General features: G+C 56.7%; 1 protein-coding gene across 1 annotated transcript in view; it reads left to right on the top strand.

The window, feature by feature from the left end:
• The first annotated feature begins 354 nt into the window (after positions 1 to 354).
• Positions 355 to 16,684, top strand: part of SUSD2 (sushi domain containing 2) — a 23,475-nt gene continuing 7,145 nt past the window's right edge. The window contains exons 1-14 of the mRNA XM_073790348.1: positions 355 to 446; positions 1,909 to 2,116; positions 2,296 to 2,447; positions 2,925 to 3,092; positions 3,588 to 3,762; positions 3,881 to 4,082; positions 4,314 to 4,399; positions 4,484 to 4,752; positions 4,841 to 4,984; positions 5,081 to 5,239; positions 5,593 to 5,841; positions 5,958 to 6,230; positions 6,346 to 6,522; positions 6,664 to 6,766. Coding sequence (XP_073646449.1) covers positions 371 to 446; positions 1,909 to 2,116; positions 2,296 to 2,447; positions 2,925 to 3,092; positions 3,588 to 3,762; positions 3,881 to 4,082; positions 4,314 to 4,399; positions 4,484 to 4,752; positions 4,841 to 4,984; positions 5,081 to 5,239; positions 5,593 to 5,841; positions 5,958 to 6,230; positions 6,346 to 6,522; positions 6,664 to 6,766 — 2,441 coding nt within the window. The 5' untranslated portion in view covers positions 355 to 370. The remainder of the gene's footprint in view (positions 447 to 1,908; positions 2,117 to 2,295; positions 2,448 to 2,924; positions 3,093 to 3,587; positions 3,763 to 3,880; positions 4,083 to 4,313; positions 4,400 to 4,483; positions 4,753 to 4,840; positions 4,985 to 5,080; positions 5,240 to 5,592; positions 5,842 to 5,957; positions 6,231 to 6,345; positions 6,523 to 6,663; positions 6,767 to 16,684) is intronic.

Genomic DNA, 16,684 nt, shown 5'->3' with positions numbered 1-16,684 from the left:
CTTGTGGCCTGGGACCCGAGGGGCTGGAATCCTGGGATTGCAAGGACAACCCTGCCTCATCCCCACTGCAGCATCCCATCCCCTTTAGGAGCCTGGCCTGGCTCCCCAGAGCAGGCTCCGGGGTGGGATCCAGGGTCTGAGCTGCAGCTTCCGGACATCCGGCTTCAGGACGTGGGCCCCCTCCCCGAGTCGCGGGCCAAGGGCCAGGAATGTGCTAACTGGGCAAGTAGGGCGCATAGGACACCTGTGGACTTTGAGAGGGGACCCGGGTGAGGCGGGGCGGCAGCGTGGGGCGGGGCCAGGGCGTGGGGAGTGAGCCGCCGCCACCTCCCAGCCACTGCTGCGCTGGCTGCAGACACAGGCAGGCACCATGAAGCTGTCTCTCCTGCCCTGGACCCTGCTGCTGCTGGTGACAGCCCCCGACCCAGGCCCCTGGCCTGCAGCAGGTACGCCCCCACGCTGCCCTTTTGTCCCCCGTCTGTCTGTCCATCTGCCCGCTGTAGTCAGACCCGGGGCAGAACTTCCCTGGGCTCAGCCTCTGTCCATCCGTCGGGCCATCTGTGACCATACTAGGGGTGCTAAGAAGAAATTCTGGGGAGCCCAGGGTCAAGGGGCTGCTGGTAGGGATGGGGGTGTCTGGGCCATGCCTACCCTAAGCTTGCTGGGAGCCAGAAGGCGGTGGCGGGCTGGGAGGGAGGTGGCCAGGGTGTGGTGAGCTCTGGAGAGCCCTTGGCCTGCACCTCAAGCGCCGATGGAGGGTGTGTTTGTACATGGAAGAGCCCCCAGCCCCACTGGGCCCCCTGCCTGGCCAGAGGCAGGATTCTGGGTCCTTCTCAAGGTGGGCTGAACCTGAGAAAGTCTAGGGGAAGGCCACGCACTCCAGAGCCGGGACCCTGGCCCCCGGGCTGGGCTGGGCTGGGCTGAGCTGAGCTGGTATTTGCCAGCTCCCCGGCCTATCTCCCATCTCAGGGAAGCACCAACACCCTCCGTCCACTTATCTCACTTACAGTCATCACTGGGCCTCCTTCCCCACCCCCTCAAGCTATCACAGTCTTGGTCAATACATATTTATTGAGTGCCAGGCCCTGTGCTGGGTGAAGTAGGGCCCGTAGTGGTGGCTCAGGCCCAAGCCTGGCCCTTGACCAGCCCCTTTGGGGAATGGCAGGGAAGGGCCAGATGGGACGTGGGCCTGCACCCCACCCCAGTCTCCACCCTCCAATCTGCACAGCCAGGCCAGCTCCAGGGCGATGGGTGCCCACAGCCCCCCACCAAACCACCCTGTCCCCTCTCCTGGCCTGGCTGGGTCCTCTGCTGGAACTGTCCCTCCTCTCCCCTAAACGAAGGGGAGAACCCCTGGCCTTCTCCCCCGAGGGTGGGGCCGTAACCGGTGAGCCTGCACTGCCCAGCGGAGTGAGATGCGGCAAACTCAGCCTGGGCGCGAGCCCCTAGTGGGCCTCCACTGGGACTCTTAGTAGCCATATCCCAGACCCCAGATCGGCCAAGCCAGCGTGGTTCTTCTCCAGGCTGCCGGTCCATTGATGCTTTAGGAGTGGAGACAGGTCCCCGGCCCATGTCAAGGGGTCAGGCACGTGTAGCCATCTGAGGACGCCGTCAGGTACCGGACTTGGTAGCTGAGGGTCAGTCTGCCCAGGGGCTCCTCCCAAAAAGCTTTATGTCTGGACACATTTCCCCAAATCTCCCCTCATTCTAGCCAGCCATTCAGGCCAACTGGACTAAGAGTTACCCCACCCCACGGGCCCTATGGGTTTCCACTGGGTCCACGTGGTGGTCAGTGCAATTCCTGGCCAACTTTCTCCTGGGGATGCTTCTAACAGGCTCGAGGGGGAAAGAGATGTGGGCCCTGTACATGGGGTGGCCAGGCTGGGCACTCAGGGCCCTCTCCTCCAGGTGCCCAGGGGAGCTGCTCCTACCGTTGTGGAGTCCAGGATGGGCCGTGCTCCTGCCACCCGACCTGCTTCGGCCTGGCCAGCTGCTGCTCGGACATTCGGGACTTCTGCCTGGAGATCTTGCCCTACTCGGGCTCCATCATGGGTGGCAAGGATTTTGTGATACAGCATCTCAACTGGTCCAACCCCACTGACAGCGTGATCTGCAGGTGGGAGGCCCGAGGGCTCTGTGCACGCTGGGGCTCAGACCCACTGGCTGGTTGGGTGGGGCCCCCGGGACAGAGGACTGGGACGGCTGGCCAGATGGTTTCCCCAGGGAGGAGGCTGGGAGCCTCAGAGAGGTCAGCCCACGCTGGCCCAGCCTCTCCTGCCTCCTCCACACTCACAGCTTTAAGGAGAGCATCCAGACCCGCGGCTTCGTGGACTCCTCGGGACGAGTGCACTGTGTGTCACCCTTGCTCTATGAGACCGGCCGCATCCCCTTCACGCTCTCCATGGACAATGGCCGCTCCTTCCCACGCTCAGGCACCTGGCTGGCTGGTGAGACCCAACATGCTGGTCCAGACTGGAGGCACCAGGCCGCACCCTCCCGGGCCCAGGCCCCTCACAGGGACTTTCCATGGCGCTAATCTATGCACACCTGGCCCACCTGCTCTGGGTGAACCTGTCCCTCTGGAGGCCCGCCCGACTCCCTGGGTGCAGGCTCCCCAAGCTCCTTTCCCCACCGCTGGCACCCATGCAGGAGTTCCAGCCCAGAGGGAGTGTGGCTCGGCCAGCCAGGGGAGGGGAGCAGCCAGGTGGAGGACAGAGGCCTGGGCATGGGTGGGGGCAGGGCCCTGCCTCTCCCAGTTCCTGCCCTTTCCTGCCGCCAGGGGGAGAGCATCGCTCCCGAGGGACTGCTGTGCTTTGTCCTTGGGAGGTCCCCACAGCTCTAAGAGCCCCGGGCCTCCTCCCCTGGACCCCCTGGGCCCTGGGCCTTCACTCACCCCTCACCCCCGCCCCCTGCCCCCTGCCCAGTGCACCCCAGCAAAGTGTCAGAGTCCGAAAAGAGCCAGCTGGTGAACGAGACCCGCTGGCAGTACTACGGCACCGCCAGCACCCAGGGTAACCTCACCCTGACCTGGAACACCTTGGCTCTGCCCACAAACTCCATCACCGTAGAGCTGTGGGGCTACGAGGAGACAGGTGAGGCCAGCAGAGTAACCCTAGGCTGCCTCTGTGGGGCTTGGTGGGGTCAGGAGTTTGGGGCTTGCAGAGATGGGAGAAAGGGGATTCCAGGTGGGGGGAATCCAGGTGGGGATTTCTAGTGGGAAGAGTGCAGGCAAGAAAGGGGAACTGGCTGGAGCAGCACAGGGAAGCTGGGGAGCCCTGGCTGTTTGGGTACCAGCTCTAGGAGGAGGTGTGGCCATTCTCCGCTCCTGGATACAAGGCTTATCCTGGAAACAGAAAAGGCTTGCTCTGCCCCATCCTCTCTGAGCCCCTGGATGGCTGGCTGGCCCTGGGCCTGGCTCCCTCCCCAAACAGGGCAGGGCCTCCTATGGTGGTCATCTGTCTACCCTTCTGTCCATCTACCAGGCTGCTCTGAGCACCAAAGACCGGCACCCCACCCCCCCACCCCATGCCCCGGGGTTCCTCGGACTCGGACAGGCCCGGGGGCTGACAAGGCCTTCTCTCCCCTAGGGAAGCCGTACTCCCGGGAGTGGACGGCAGCGTGGTCATACCTGTACTCCTTGGCCACAAGCATCACCAACTCCGGCTCCTTCACCTTCACACCAAAACCTGCACCTCAAGACTACCAGAGGTGGAAAGTGGGTGCCCTTCGCATTGTCAACAGCAAACACCACGCAGGGGAGAAGTAAGGGCCGCCCTGCAGCAGATGGGCTGGGGCCTGTCTGCCTGCTGCCCCCACGCTAGATGGGGAGCCAGGGCCGAGGGCAGGAAGGGTGGTCCCTAGTGTGCATGTGTCCCCATAGGGACGTGCACGCACTCTGGAGCAACGAGCACGCGCTAGCCTGGCACCTGGGCGATGACTTCCGGGCAGACCCTGTGGCCTGGGCCCGAGCTCAGTGCCTGGCCTGGGAGGAGCTGGAGGACCAGCTGCCCAACTTCCTGGAGGAGGTGCCCGACTGCCCCTGCACCCTGGCCCAGGCCCAGGCTGACTCTGGCCGCTTCCAAGTGAGCCCCCACCCCAGTCAGGGCCCAGGAGGGAGCGAGGGGACAGGCGGGGCCAGCTGCCCCAACTAGGCACACGGCTGTGCCGTCCAAGGCAGTGCAGGGGGAGGCAGGTAGAGACCTGGGAGGTAAGGCTGGGGTCTGAGGGCCCAGGGCCCCAGAGGGGTTGGCTCCCAGGGAGGGGATGACAGAGCGCAAAGCCAGTGCAGGGGACAGCAACCAGCCGCTCTGCAGGCAGACTACGGCTGTGACATCGAGCACGGCAGCGTGTGCACCTACCACCCAGGGGCTGTGCACTGCGTTCGCTCCGTGCAAGCCAGGTGAGCACGGAGACGGTGGGCAGGGTGCGGGGTGCGGGCTGGGGGCAGGGTGCCAAGGCGGCCCTGACCTGTCTGTGTCCCCAGCCCCCTATATGGCTCAGGCCAGCAGTGCTGCTACACGGCGGCGGGCACACAGCTCCTGACAGCCGACTCCACCAGTGGCAGCACCCCAGACCGTGGCCACGACTGGGGCGCACCCCCATACCGCATGCCGCCCCGCGTGCCGGGCCTCTCCCACTGGATCTACGACGTCATCAGCTTCTACTATTGCTGCCTCTGGGCGCCCGAGTGCTCCCGCTACATGCAGAGGCGGCCCTCCAGCGACTGCCACAGCTACCAGCCCCCGCGCCTGGGTGGGTGCTGCCTGGCAGGTGCTGGCCAGGGCGAGGCCCCAGGCAGGGCGGGGCCAGGGCAACCTGCCTGACCCTCCACTCTCCACAGCCTCCGCTTTCGGGGACCCGCACTTTGTCACCTTCGATGGCACCAACTTCACATTCAACGGACGCGGCGAGTATGTGCTGCTGGAGGCCTCTGGGACTGACCTGAGGTTGCAGGCGCGGGCCCAGACCAGGATGACGCCCGAGGGTGAGGCTGGGCCCTGGGGCTCTGGGTGGCTCAGGGTCATCCCTGGGGAGGGGGAGGCTGAGCCGAGTGGACCCCATTTTGCACCCATCATCCCAGGCTCTCAGGACCGAGGCACAGGGCTGACTGCTGTGGCTGTCCAGGAGGGCAACTCAGATGTGGTAGAGGTCCGGCTGAGGGATGGGGCGGGGGCCCTGCAGGTGCTGCTGAACCAGGAGGTGCTCAGCTTCAAGGAGCAAAGCTGGATGGACCTGAAGGGTGAGTGGGATGGTGGGGGCCCCACTCCCCTGCCCTCCCCGCCGTGGCCTCCACACCTCTCTCTGGCCCTGGCAGAAAGCAGGCCGTGTCCAGGGCGCAGATGGGGAGGTGGAGTCAGGGCGTGAGGGCCGACAGGCAACCCCCACGCACGGCCCTGGTATGGGGGCCCCCTTTAGGGCCTGGGCACCTCAGATCCACCACCCGGGGTGGTGGAGTGTCATAGCAGGCTGGGCCCTGGGGACACCCTCCCTTGCCCCTGAGCCCATGGGTGCCGGCCTATGCATCCCGGGGCTCTGGGGTCACGGCAAGGTGCCCACAGGGGCGGCCCTGACCCCAGCTCCCCCTGTGTCCAGGCATGTTCCTGTCAGTAGCTGCTGGGGACAGAGTATCAGTCATGCTGTCATCAGGGGCCGGCCTGGAGGTCAGCGTCCAGGGTCCGTTCCTGAGTGTGGCGGTCCTGCTGCCCGATAAGTTCCTGACCCATACACGAGGCCTCCTTGGGACACTCAATGACAACCCCTCAGACGACTTCACCCTGCGCAGCGGCCAGGTCCTGCCCCCCAGTGCCAGTTCCCGAGAACTGTTCCAGTTTGGGGCTGACTGTGAGTGACCACAGGCTGGAGGGGAGGGGGCACCATGCTGGGGGGTGCTCAGTGGAGGTGTGTGTGTGGGAGCCCCCAGGCCTTCCCACCAGCCAGGCCTGCTGCTGTCTCCCTAGGGGCTGTGGAGAACGCCTCCTCCCTGCTCACCTACGACTCCAAGTTCCTCGTGGAAAATTTCCTGCTCCAGCCCAAGCATGACCCCAGTTTCCTGCCCCTCTTCCCCGAGGAGACCACCTCCAGCCCCAGCCAGGAGAGTGAGGCGGCCAAACTGTGTGGGGACAACAATTTCTGCAACTTCGACGTGGCGGCCACCGGGAGGCTGAGCGTGGGCAACGCCACGCTGTTGGTCCACAGGCAGCACCTGCTTCGCGCGCAGAGCCTGCAGCCCGGTGAGGGCGGTGGTGGGTGAGGGCGGCGGGCACTGGGTGCTGGGACACGGCCCCCCAGGCTGGTGGCTGTGGTCAGCAGCTCAGGCCTGTCGTCTGTGCCCCACCCCTGCCCCAGTGGTGTCCTGTGGCTGGCTGCCTCCGCCCTCCAACGGGCACAAGGAGGGCATGAGGTACCTGGTGGGCTCCACTGTCCACTTCCACTGCGACAGCGGCTACAGCCTGGCCGGGGCCGAGGCCAGCACCTGCCAGACTGATGGCACCTGGTCCCAGCCCACCCCGACTTGCCAGCGAGGTGAGGATGCCCCGCCCACCTACCGGCCCCTCCCACCAGCTCTCGGCCTGCCCCCAGCATTGCCCCGCCCACGCGCCCGCCCCGCTTACGTGCCCTGCACGTGTGCGCCCACCCACGCCTTACGCCCTGCCGCCTCTCTAGGACGGAGCTACGCGGTGCTGCTGGGCGTCATCTTTGGAGGCCTGGCGGTGGTGGCCCTCGTCGCGCTCGTCTACGTGCTCCTATGCCGCAGGAAGAGCAACACGTGAGACCCCCGCCCTCCCAGACCCCCGTCTGCCCCTCCTAGGCTCTGTGCCCCTCCTAGGCTCTCCTGGCGTCCCGGGGCGCGGGTGGGACCACCGGGCCTGCTCTAGACCCAGCCTCTGTTGCAGGGCCGTCTGGGGTTCGCAACCCTGAGGGAAGCACGCTTGTCCGGTGGCCAAGGGCACACAGGACCTCCCCGGGGCCAAAGACCAGCCTCCCAAACTCCCAAGAACGTGCACCCCAGTACTTGGATCCACAAATCCCTACCACCATACACCTGGGACACGGACACCTGAACCTGAGCTTTTAAAGCCCGGTGCCTTGCTCTGTCACCAAAGACCCGGACCTTGAGCGGTCACTGTGGAGTTCCCGAGGCTCTGTTCCCCACATACCCCTCTTAATTCCCCAGGCCCGAGACTCCGTACCCTTGAATTCTGAGGCCTGTCTCCCGAGCCCTAATACTCCAGCACCTGATATTCAAAGGCCAGTACCAGTACCTCAGATCCCTTGCCCATGATGCTGATTCCCAGTATACTGAGTCGTGGTGCCCCAACAGGGGGCCCCAGGGCCGAGCTGCCTTGATTCCCAGACCCTGGGCCTGGCCTGAGACTGTAGGTGGGTCCAGACTTGGGTGTGGAGAGTCACCCTCTAAGCTCCAGGCTTGTAATTCTAAGTCTCTGGAACATCTCCTGAAACACCCCTCCCTGCCTGTTGGGGGAGAAAACAAGCCTTTGGTGCTCCTTCCCTGGTGTCCTCATGCTCGTGCTGCACCTCGGTTCCGGGGAGTCCCACGGTTGCCCTGTGCGGTCCACAGCACCCAGAGCAACCTGGGTCTGAGGCCTTCGTCCACCGGCAGGTCACCTGGGACCGGTCTCTCCCCAGCCTCTGTCTCTCCATCTGTAAAGTGGGATCTAGAACAATGACCACGTTGTGGCGGGGAGGGGAAGCGTTCTCCATGGGGTGCTACGCTGGGCACTCAAGAGAAGGGACAGGGCTGGGCGGCCCACCCTCCCCCAATGTAGGGAGCAAGCAAGCTGGCAGCCTGGCCCTGGGCCCCCCACCCTGCCCTGTCACAGCCCCAGGGGCAGTCTGGTAATGCGATGCCCAACTGGTCCCGGTCCCTGAGCCCTTTGCCCAGGAGTGTCCAGAAGCTAGTACAGGGCCCAGGCGTCATGCCATCACTGCCCCGTTTGTAGCAAGGGTGCTGAATGGGGGCTGTGGGCAGGCCTGGGCAGGGTAGGATGGGGTCAGATTTGCATCATAGGTGTTAGATGGAGAAAGCACCCGGGAGTGTGGGGTTGGAGGTTGGTGCCCCCTGGCCAGGGCGGGCAGCTCTGCCTGAGAGGAGTGAGGGGCAGGGGGTTGCCCACGAGATCTGGAGCCCTGGTTGGGAGGCTGAGTGAAGGCCCCTTCACCGCAGCACCAAGAGTGGCCACGTGGGGGCAGCAGAGGGTAAGAACAGTGGAGGCGGAGGCTACACAGTGACCCAGGCCATCAGGGAGAGCAGTGCAGTTGGGCCAGCAGGCTTGTGGTCACAACCCCGGCCAAGGTTCATGCAGACCCACCTCTTCGTCTCCCTCATCTGGGGGGGTGACCTCGAGTCGTCCCCCAGTCTCAGAGGTTGCATGGGTTACTCAAGGTCGTCCAGCTGGCACTGACCACTTGGATCGGAGGCCAGGCCTCCCTATCTCCTCAGCCTCACCTTTGGCAGAGGGGTGAGCAGGGGCAGCGGCAGATCCCGTCTGCAGGGATTCCTGGAGTGTGCACAGTGGGGCACATTTGAACAGAGCTAAGACGAGATTGGGGGGCTGGGAGTCCTGGGGGTGGTGCTGAGGAGACTCTGGTGGAGGCGGATGGGGTCAGTACTTCTTGTCCTTCCAGACCCCACCCACCTCCCCCCAACCTCTGGGCTTCCAGCTCAGGACAGGGGGGCTGAGGGCCCACCCTTTGGCCCCTGGGCAGGTACTTTCCTCTCTGCAGATGAGGTAAGGCAGGGCTGGCCTCCCACCAACCTGAGCCCCAGTGCCTCCTTGCCGAGCCAGGCTGGGCCAGGCCCTTGACGGTGGGTGAGGGTCAGGTTCCTGGTCAGAGCAGGAGGGCAGGGGCAGCATCACTGCTCCCAGACTGGCCTCAGAGGTTTGATTGGTCAGAGAGCTTTCCAGGTAGAGGAACAGCCTGGGCAAAGGCTCAGAGGATGGGCAGTGCACTCAGGTCTGAGGAGTAACGTGGAGGGCAGCAGTAGAGGTGCCTCCCCTGCCAGGCTTCATCCTGAAAGTAAAGCATGGCCTCCCTCAGGCCCCCTACCCTACTCTTGTCCCTCTAGGGTAGGCCCTGGAGCTGCCCTGGCAGGAGAAGGGCTACATCGTGGCCCTGGCCCCAGACGTCAGGCCTTCCCAGTGCCAGGGGCCGGCCAGGCTGGGAAGCCCCAACACCTGGCAGGGGTTTTCCCAGGGACCCGTCGGGAGTCTGGGGTGCTGCAGGGCCTGTGTGAGGGCACAAGATCCCAGAGCTGGGCAGAGACTCCCTAGAAACATCAACGGTAGGCACCCTGGCCTCAGAGAGGTGGTCTCCCCAAACCACAGCCCCAGGGAGTGACGGAACCAGAACCCAGCGGCCAGTCCCCTGTCCCTTGTACTAGTTGGGATTTTGAGGACAGTAATCCAGGGACTTGGAAATGCAGGTAATGAGAGAGCTGGGAAGTGAAATAGGAGCCAGCGAGGGACAAAGGGTGGGGGAGGCCAAGGAGCCAGGCCAGGTCCCCAAGAAAGAGAACATGCGGTTGTGTGGGGCCCTCACCACAGAGGCAGTTGCCCCACCAACAGAGGCCTCTAGCCTCCCGAGGAGGGGAAGCACCACTTCCCCTCCAGCCTCCCACTTGGGCCTCCTGTTGGCTGAACAGTGGGAAGGGGCTGATGTGGGGGGAAGGGACCAATGTGGGGAGTAGGGACCCCTCTGCCAGGCTGCTTCCTCCCACAAAGCCCCAGGTGACCGAGTCCCTGCCCCGGGCCAGGCCTCTGCTGGGAGACCCCTGTCCCCATGGTCCATGCTGCTCTGGAGGAGGGTGTGATCGGTGTAGTGCATTGTGGGAGCAGGAGGCCAGGTGGGTCCTTCTTGGAGGAGTCTGGTTCCAGCTGAATTTCAGAGGACAGAAGCCATTAGAGAAGTGAGGTCCAGTAGGTACTCTGCAGCCACACAGGCCGGGTGCCCTTCCGAAAGCACTGGACTACATTCCCCAGCACCCTTTGCAGTCGGTGCAGTCATGTGCCTGGTTTCTAGCAGGAGGGGGTGGGGCAGTTCCAGGGCTGGTCCTTAACACCTCCACAGGCAACCCCCTGCAGGCCCTTCCCCCTGCTCCCGACGTTGCACAGGTGACTGGAAGCCATGCCAACCTAGGTCCCTAGCATGTGGAAGGATCTCCCCATCCCAACCTGTTCACCCATCCAGTACTGCTTTGGGAACAAAAAATAAACTTCCCTTGTGAGTAAGCCATAGTACATTTTGGGGTCTATGTGTTGCAGCAATTGGTCCCCTGAGCTATACACAACAGGCAGAGATGTGAAAAGATGGCCTTATGTTTTTCATCAGTGTTGAAGATAAATACTATGTGCAAAAGGTTTTAAAAAATTCAGTGGATCTTCCAATGTTCATAGCAGCGTTATTCACGATAGCCAAAAGGTGGAGGCAACTTAAGTGTCCATCAACAGGTGAATGGATAATCACATGTGGTCTGTCTGTACAATGGAATAGTATCGGGTCATAAAAAGGAAGGATATTCTGACCACTGCTACAACATGGATGAACCTTGAGGACATTATACTGAGTGAAATAAGCCAGACACAAAAGGACAAATACAGCATGATTCCATTTACATGAGGTCCCTAGAGCAAATTCATAGAGACAGAGGGTAGAATAGAGGTTGCCAGGGGCTGTGGAGGGGAAATGGGGAGCTGTTGTTTTTGGCAAGTTCCCTGACCAGGGATTGAACCCGGGCCGTGGCAGTGAAAGCACCAAATTCTAACTACCAGACCACCAGGGAACTCCTGGGAGCTGTCAATTAATGGGGACAGTTTCAGTTTGGGAACATGAAAAGGTCGAGAGGGGTGGTGGTGATGGTTGTGCAACCATGTGAATGTACTTAATGCCACTGTGCTGGACCCTTAGAAATGGTTAAGACGGTAGAGTTTTTGTTATTTGTTTTATTTTTTTAATTTATTTATATGTTTTTGCCTGCGTTGGGTGTTCATTGCTGCGCACGGGCTTTCTGTAGTTGCGGCGAGCGGGAGCTACTCTTCATTGTGGTGCGCGGGCCTCTCATTGCGGTGGCTTCTCTTGTTATGGAGCACGGGCTCTAGGCACGTGGGCTTCAGTAGTTGTGGCACATGGGCTTAGTAGTTGTGGCACGCAGGCTGTAGAGCACAGGCTCAGTAGTTGTGGCGCATGGGCTTAGTTGCTCCACAGCATGTGGGATCTTCCCAGACCAGGGCTCGAACCCGTGTCCCCTGCATTGGCAGGCAGATTCCTAACCACTGACCCACCAGGGGAGTCCTGTGTTATTTGTATTTTACTACAATTAGAAAATTTTAAAACTCAAACAGAGGAATTTACTTAGTCATTCCCCAGGTGGTGGACAGTCTTGCTTCTTCAAACGCTGTTGTGCTTGGTAAGTAAGTTCAGGTTCACCTGTAGGGGAAATTCACACAAGATGATGGGCTGGGGTTTTTGTTTTTGTTTTTTTAATTTATTTATATTATTTATTTTTGGCTGTGTTGAGTCTTTGTTGCTGCACCCTGGCTTTCTCTAGTTGTGGCGAACCAGGGCTTCTCATTGCGGTGGCTTCTCTGGTTGTGGAGCATGGGCTCTAGACACGCGGGCTCAGTAGTTGTGGCTCACGTACTCTAGAGCGCAGGCTCAGTGGTTGTGGCGCATGGGCCTAGTTGCTCCACGGCATGTGGGATCTTCCCAGACCAGGGCTTGAACCCGTGTCCCCTGCATTGGCTGGCAGATTCCTAACCACTGCGCCACCGGGGAAGTCTGATGGGCTGGTTAAACGACACATTTGTTTTCCTCCTAGAGTTGTACCCGCTGACACTCACCACCAACCTACGCGATTGCCAGGCCCCCTACACCCTCATCAGCGTAAGGAGCCTTCAGATTTTTTGCTCTTTGTCAGTTAGGGAAACACACTGTGGGGCCTCCGTCAGGCTGACCGGCATTCCCAGAATTCCCTTCCCAATGTGTTTTGGGTTAGGACCACAAGAGACATTCCTGTGCAGGATTGGGAGGGCGGAAGGGAATTGGCAACCTCTTTTGTAAGTCACACTCCTTGTGGCGCGCCTGCTGACCCAGCTTATCAAGCACCAGCGGAATCCAGGCAACTACTCCACCTCCTCCCAGTCCACCCTCAGTCCATTCTCCTGGGTCAGGTGTGTGACAAAGCAGTCCAGCTGCTACAAGAAACCTTCGTCGCCCTTGGCAACAAGAAGGGATGTGGGCTTCAGGCCATCCTCGTGGGCTCCAGTCAGCTCTGGATCCTCCCTCCACTTTCCATGCATCTTCCCTCCTGACTCTGCCTCATGGACCTCAGGCTGCAGCATCCCATGGGAGACAGTAGCCTTACAGGGACCCCTTGCCCAGTTCCCATGGTGTGGGCCCTGCTTCTTTGATGGAACTCTGCTAAATAAAGTATAAGTGTAAGCAAGAGAGTGCACTGCTCAGGGTACAGCTTGTGAGCATGCCCAGTGAACCACCACTCTGGTCACCCCTAACATTTTCTCTATCAGACACTGTCCTCTCCCTCCTCCTCAGGTCAACCACCAATTTCTCACCCCATAGGCGAGTTCTGCCTGGTTTGTCCTTCACACAGGTGGAATCCTAGAGTTTTTCTGAGTATTATTTCAGCTAATGAATTTGTTTATCCGTTTCCCTGTTGAGGCGCTTTGGGGTGGTTTTCAGTTTGGAGCTATAATGGCTAGTGCTGTAAACATTCTTGTATGTGTCTTTTTTTTTTTTTTTTTTTTTTTGCGGTACGCGGGCCTCTCACTGCTGTGGCCTCTCCCGTTGCGGAGCACAGGCTCCGGACGCGCAGGCTCACCGGCCATGGCTCACGGGCCCAACCGCTCCGCGGCATGTGGGATCTTCCTGGACCGGGGCACGAACCCGTGTCCCCTGCATCGGCAGGCGGACTCTCAACCACTGCGCCACCAGGGAAGCCCGTATGTGTCTTTTGATGCACAGATGTGTTACCGAACCAAACGTGGGTCTGCTCGCCTTCATGCAGTAAAGCCAATCTACTGACACCAAGTTGTGCTGAAGGAAAGTGCAGCGTTTATTGCAAGACCAAGCAAGGAGTCTAGGTAGCTAATGCTCAGAAGGCCTGAACTCCCTGACGGCTTTCAGGGAAAGGTTTTATTTTATTATTAATTCATTTATTTATTTGGTTGCACCAGGTTTTAGTTGCAGTTTGCCAGCTCCTTAGTTGCAGCACGTGGACTCCTTAATTGTGGCATGCAGACTCTTAGTTGCAGCATGCATGTGGGATCTAGTTCCCTGACCAGGGATTGAACCTGTGTCCCCTGCATTGACAGGTGGATTCTTAAACACTGCACCACCAGGGAAGCCCTGCCCAGTTTATTTTTGCACCAATACCAAATTGCCTTAATTACCATAGCTTGTTCATGACATCTGGTAATGTGAGTCCTCCTTTATGTTCTTTTTTTTTTAAATTGGCCATATCTTTCCTTTTTTTTTAATATTTTATTTTTATTTATTTATTTGGCTGCACTGGGTCTTAGTTGCAGCATGCGGGATCTTTGTTGTGGCATGCAGGATCTTTTTCTTTAGCTGCAGCACATGGGATCTTTAGTTGTGGCATGCGGGATCTAGTTCCCTGCAGGGATCAAACCCAGGCCTCTTGCATTGGAAGCTTGGAGTCTTAACCACTGGACCACCAGGGAGGTCCCTCTCCTTCATGTTCTTCCTCAAGATTGCCTGGGCTAGTCCTGGTCCTTGGTGTTTCCATATGAATTTTAGAATCAGCTTGCCAATTTCCACACACACACACATACACACACACAAACCTGTGAGGATTTTTATTAGGATTGCATTGGATTTATAGGTGAATGTGGGGAGAATTGGCATCTTCACAGCACTAAGCCTTCTAGTCCATGAATGTAGTATAATCCTCCATTTATTTATTCATTTTCTTCAAATTCTTCGGTTATATTTTGCAGTGTTCAGTGTAGAGGTCTTGCATACTTGTTAGTTTTACTTCTAGGCATGGATTTTTTTTTAATGCTATTGTAACTGATTTCAGTTCAAAAAAGTGTTTTCTATTTGTGAATGATGTAGAAATATCATTGATTTTTGTATATTTTCCTTGATTCCAGTGATCTTGTTCAGTTGACTTAATTCTAACAGTTTACCTGTTAAGTATCTACAAATATTGACAGTTTTATGTCCTCCTTTCCAATTATACCTTTTGTTCTTTTTTCTCACCTTATTGCCCTGGCAAGGACTTCTCTTTCAGTACGGAAAGGAAATGATGAAAGCTAGCAATGCATGTTTCCATCTCAAAAGGAATTGGTCTCAATCTCAAAAGGAAGGCTTGTATGTTTTACCATGAAGTATGATGTTTACTGTAGGGTTTTGTAGCCGCAACTTATAAAATGAAGGAAGTTTTCTTCTATTTCTAGTTACTGAGAATTTTTATTGTGAAAGTTGGCAGATTTTATCAAATGCTTTTCTGCATTTATTGAGATGGTGAATGATTTTTCTTCTTTATTCTATTAGCATGTTAATACAGTGAATTGCATTGCTTGATTTTGTAATGTTCAACCAATCACGCATTCCCAGAATAAACCCAGATTGGTAGTGATGAATTTCTATATATGAATTTGGCTTGCTCAGATTTCATTTAGGAATCTTGCATCTGTGCATGAATGAAATCACCCTCTACTTTTCTTTCATGAAGTTTCTTTGTCAGGTTTTGTTCTCAGGATTATGCTGGCCTTATTAAAAGTTGGGCAGTGTTTTCTCTGTTCTGTTCTCAGGAAGAGTTAGTGTAAGACTGGTGTTTTTTGTTGCATCAGTGTTTGGAAGCGTTCACAGAGGAAGCCTTTGGGCTGGAGCCGTTTGCTTTGTCCCTGTGGATCTCATTGTTTTTTCATTGGCGCATTTATCAGTGAGGTTGAGCAATTCTGTATATGTTGAAATGGCGATTTGTAGTTCTCTTTCTGTGGTCTAATGAGTCATATCCCCGTGCATCTTTCTAATGGATACTTGGTCTTTGATATTAAATATTAAAGTAACCAGCCCCAGATCACGCACTGAAACTGTCTTTCCACACGGTTTTCATTGGTCTTTTGAAATATTTTTCACATCAAAATTTAAAATTTTTATGTGTTCAAATTTCTTTTCTTTTTTTTTTTTTAAATATTTTGGCCACGCTGCATGGCATGTGGGATCTCAGTTCTCCGACCAAGGATCAAACCTGCCCCCTGCATTGGAAGGACAGAGTCTTAACCACTGAACTGCCAGGGAAGTCCCAATTTATCCTTTCCTTAGTATGGCTTCTTTTTTTTTTTTAATTAATTAATTTAGGCTGCGCCAGGTCTTAGTTGTGGCACGTGGGATCTTTAGTTGCCTCACGCGAACTATTAGTTGCAGCAAGCAGGATCTAGTTCCCTGACCAGGGATCGAACCCAGGCCCCCTGCATTGGGAGTGTGGAGTCTTACCCACTGGACCACCAGGAAAGTCCCTTTAATGTGGCTTCTTGATTTTAGGTCATGCCTAAGAAAGGACTTCCCTACTCTAAGAACATAAATAAAATTTTTTTCTCCCATTTTTTTACAATATTTGTATGGTTTCATTTTTAACTCTTAAATCTTTGGTCCAACTGGCATTTAATTTGGTATAAATAAAAGGCCGGGGTCCCACTTTACTGTTTTCCAGGTGGCTACCCACTTGTTCTAATACTGATTGTCAGCAATTCATCTTTTTCCTACTGCTTTGAAATGCTCTTTTAGCAGACAAAATCCCCATATATTTGCATTTCTTTGTGAACTTTGTGTTGTGGTTGATTGATTTCTGAGGTTTATTCATATGCTGTTTTAACCTACTGTATGTTTACAGTGTGTTTTTAAATCTGATGGCTTGGTTTACTTGAGTTTTTTTGTTTGTTTCACAAAAGCACTGATGCGATTCAATGAGGAAAATGAATGTCTTTGTAATAAATGATTCTGGACTGGCTGCCCAAGCATTTATTTTAGTTTTCCCATTTAGGCCTAAGATTCATCTCAAATTAATTTCTGTATATGGTATGAGGTAGGGGTCAAGACTCATTTTCTCCATCTGTCTCCCCAGTTTCCACCTCTGGCACTTACTCCACAGGGCCCTGGGAGCTTCAGTACATCAGTACTCTCGTTGTAAGATGGGCCTCATCATAGCTCCCTTTCATTAGGGAGAATTACGTGAATTAATACATGTAAAGCAATAGAGTAGCACCTAGCCGTGGTCAGTGTCCAACAGATGTTACTGTTGTTTTGAGATATTTATTCATGTTAAGGGAATATCCATTTATTTCCATTTTATTCAGTGTTCTGTTGTTGTTTTGTCTGTGGGTTTTTTGTTTTGTTATGTTTTTTTAAATCAAGAATGAGTGTTGAGGGCTTCCCTGGTGGCGCAGTGGTTGAGAGTCCGCCTGCCGATGCAGGGGACACGGGTTCGTGCCCCGGTCCGGGAGGATCCCACATGCCGCAGAGCGGCTGGGCCCGTGAGCCACGGCCACTGAACCTGCACGTCCGGAGCCTGTGCTCCTCAACGGGAGAGGCCACAACAGTGAGAGGCCCGTGTACAGCAAAAAAAAAAAAAAAAAAAAAAGAATGAGTGCTGAATTTTGTCAAATGCCTCTCCATGGAGAGG

Source organism: Tursiops truncatus, chromosome 13, assembly GCF_011762595.2.
Source record: "Tursiops truncatus isolate mTurTru1 chromosome 13, mTurTru1.mat.Y, whole genome shotgun sequence".
Lineage (NCBI taxonomy): Eukaryota > Metazoa > Chordata > Mammalia > Artiodactyla > Delphinidae > Tursiops > Tursiops truncatus.
This window is presented reverse-complemented; position numbering and strand designations above follow the sequence as displayed.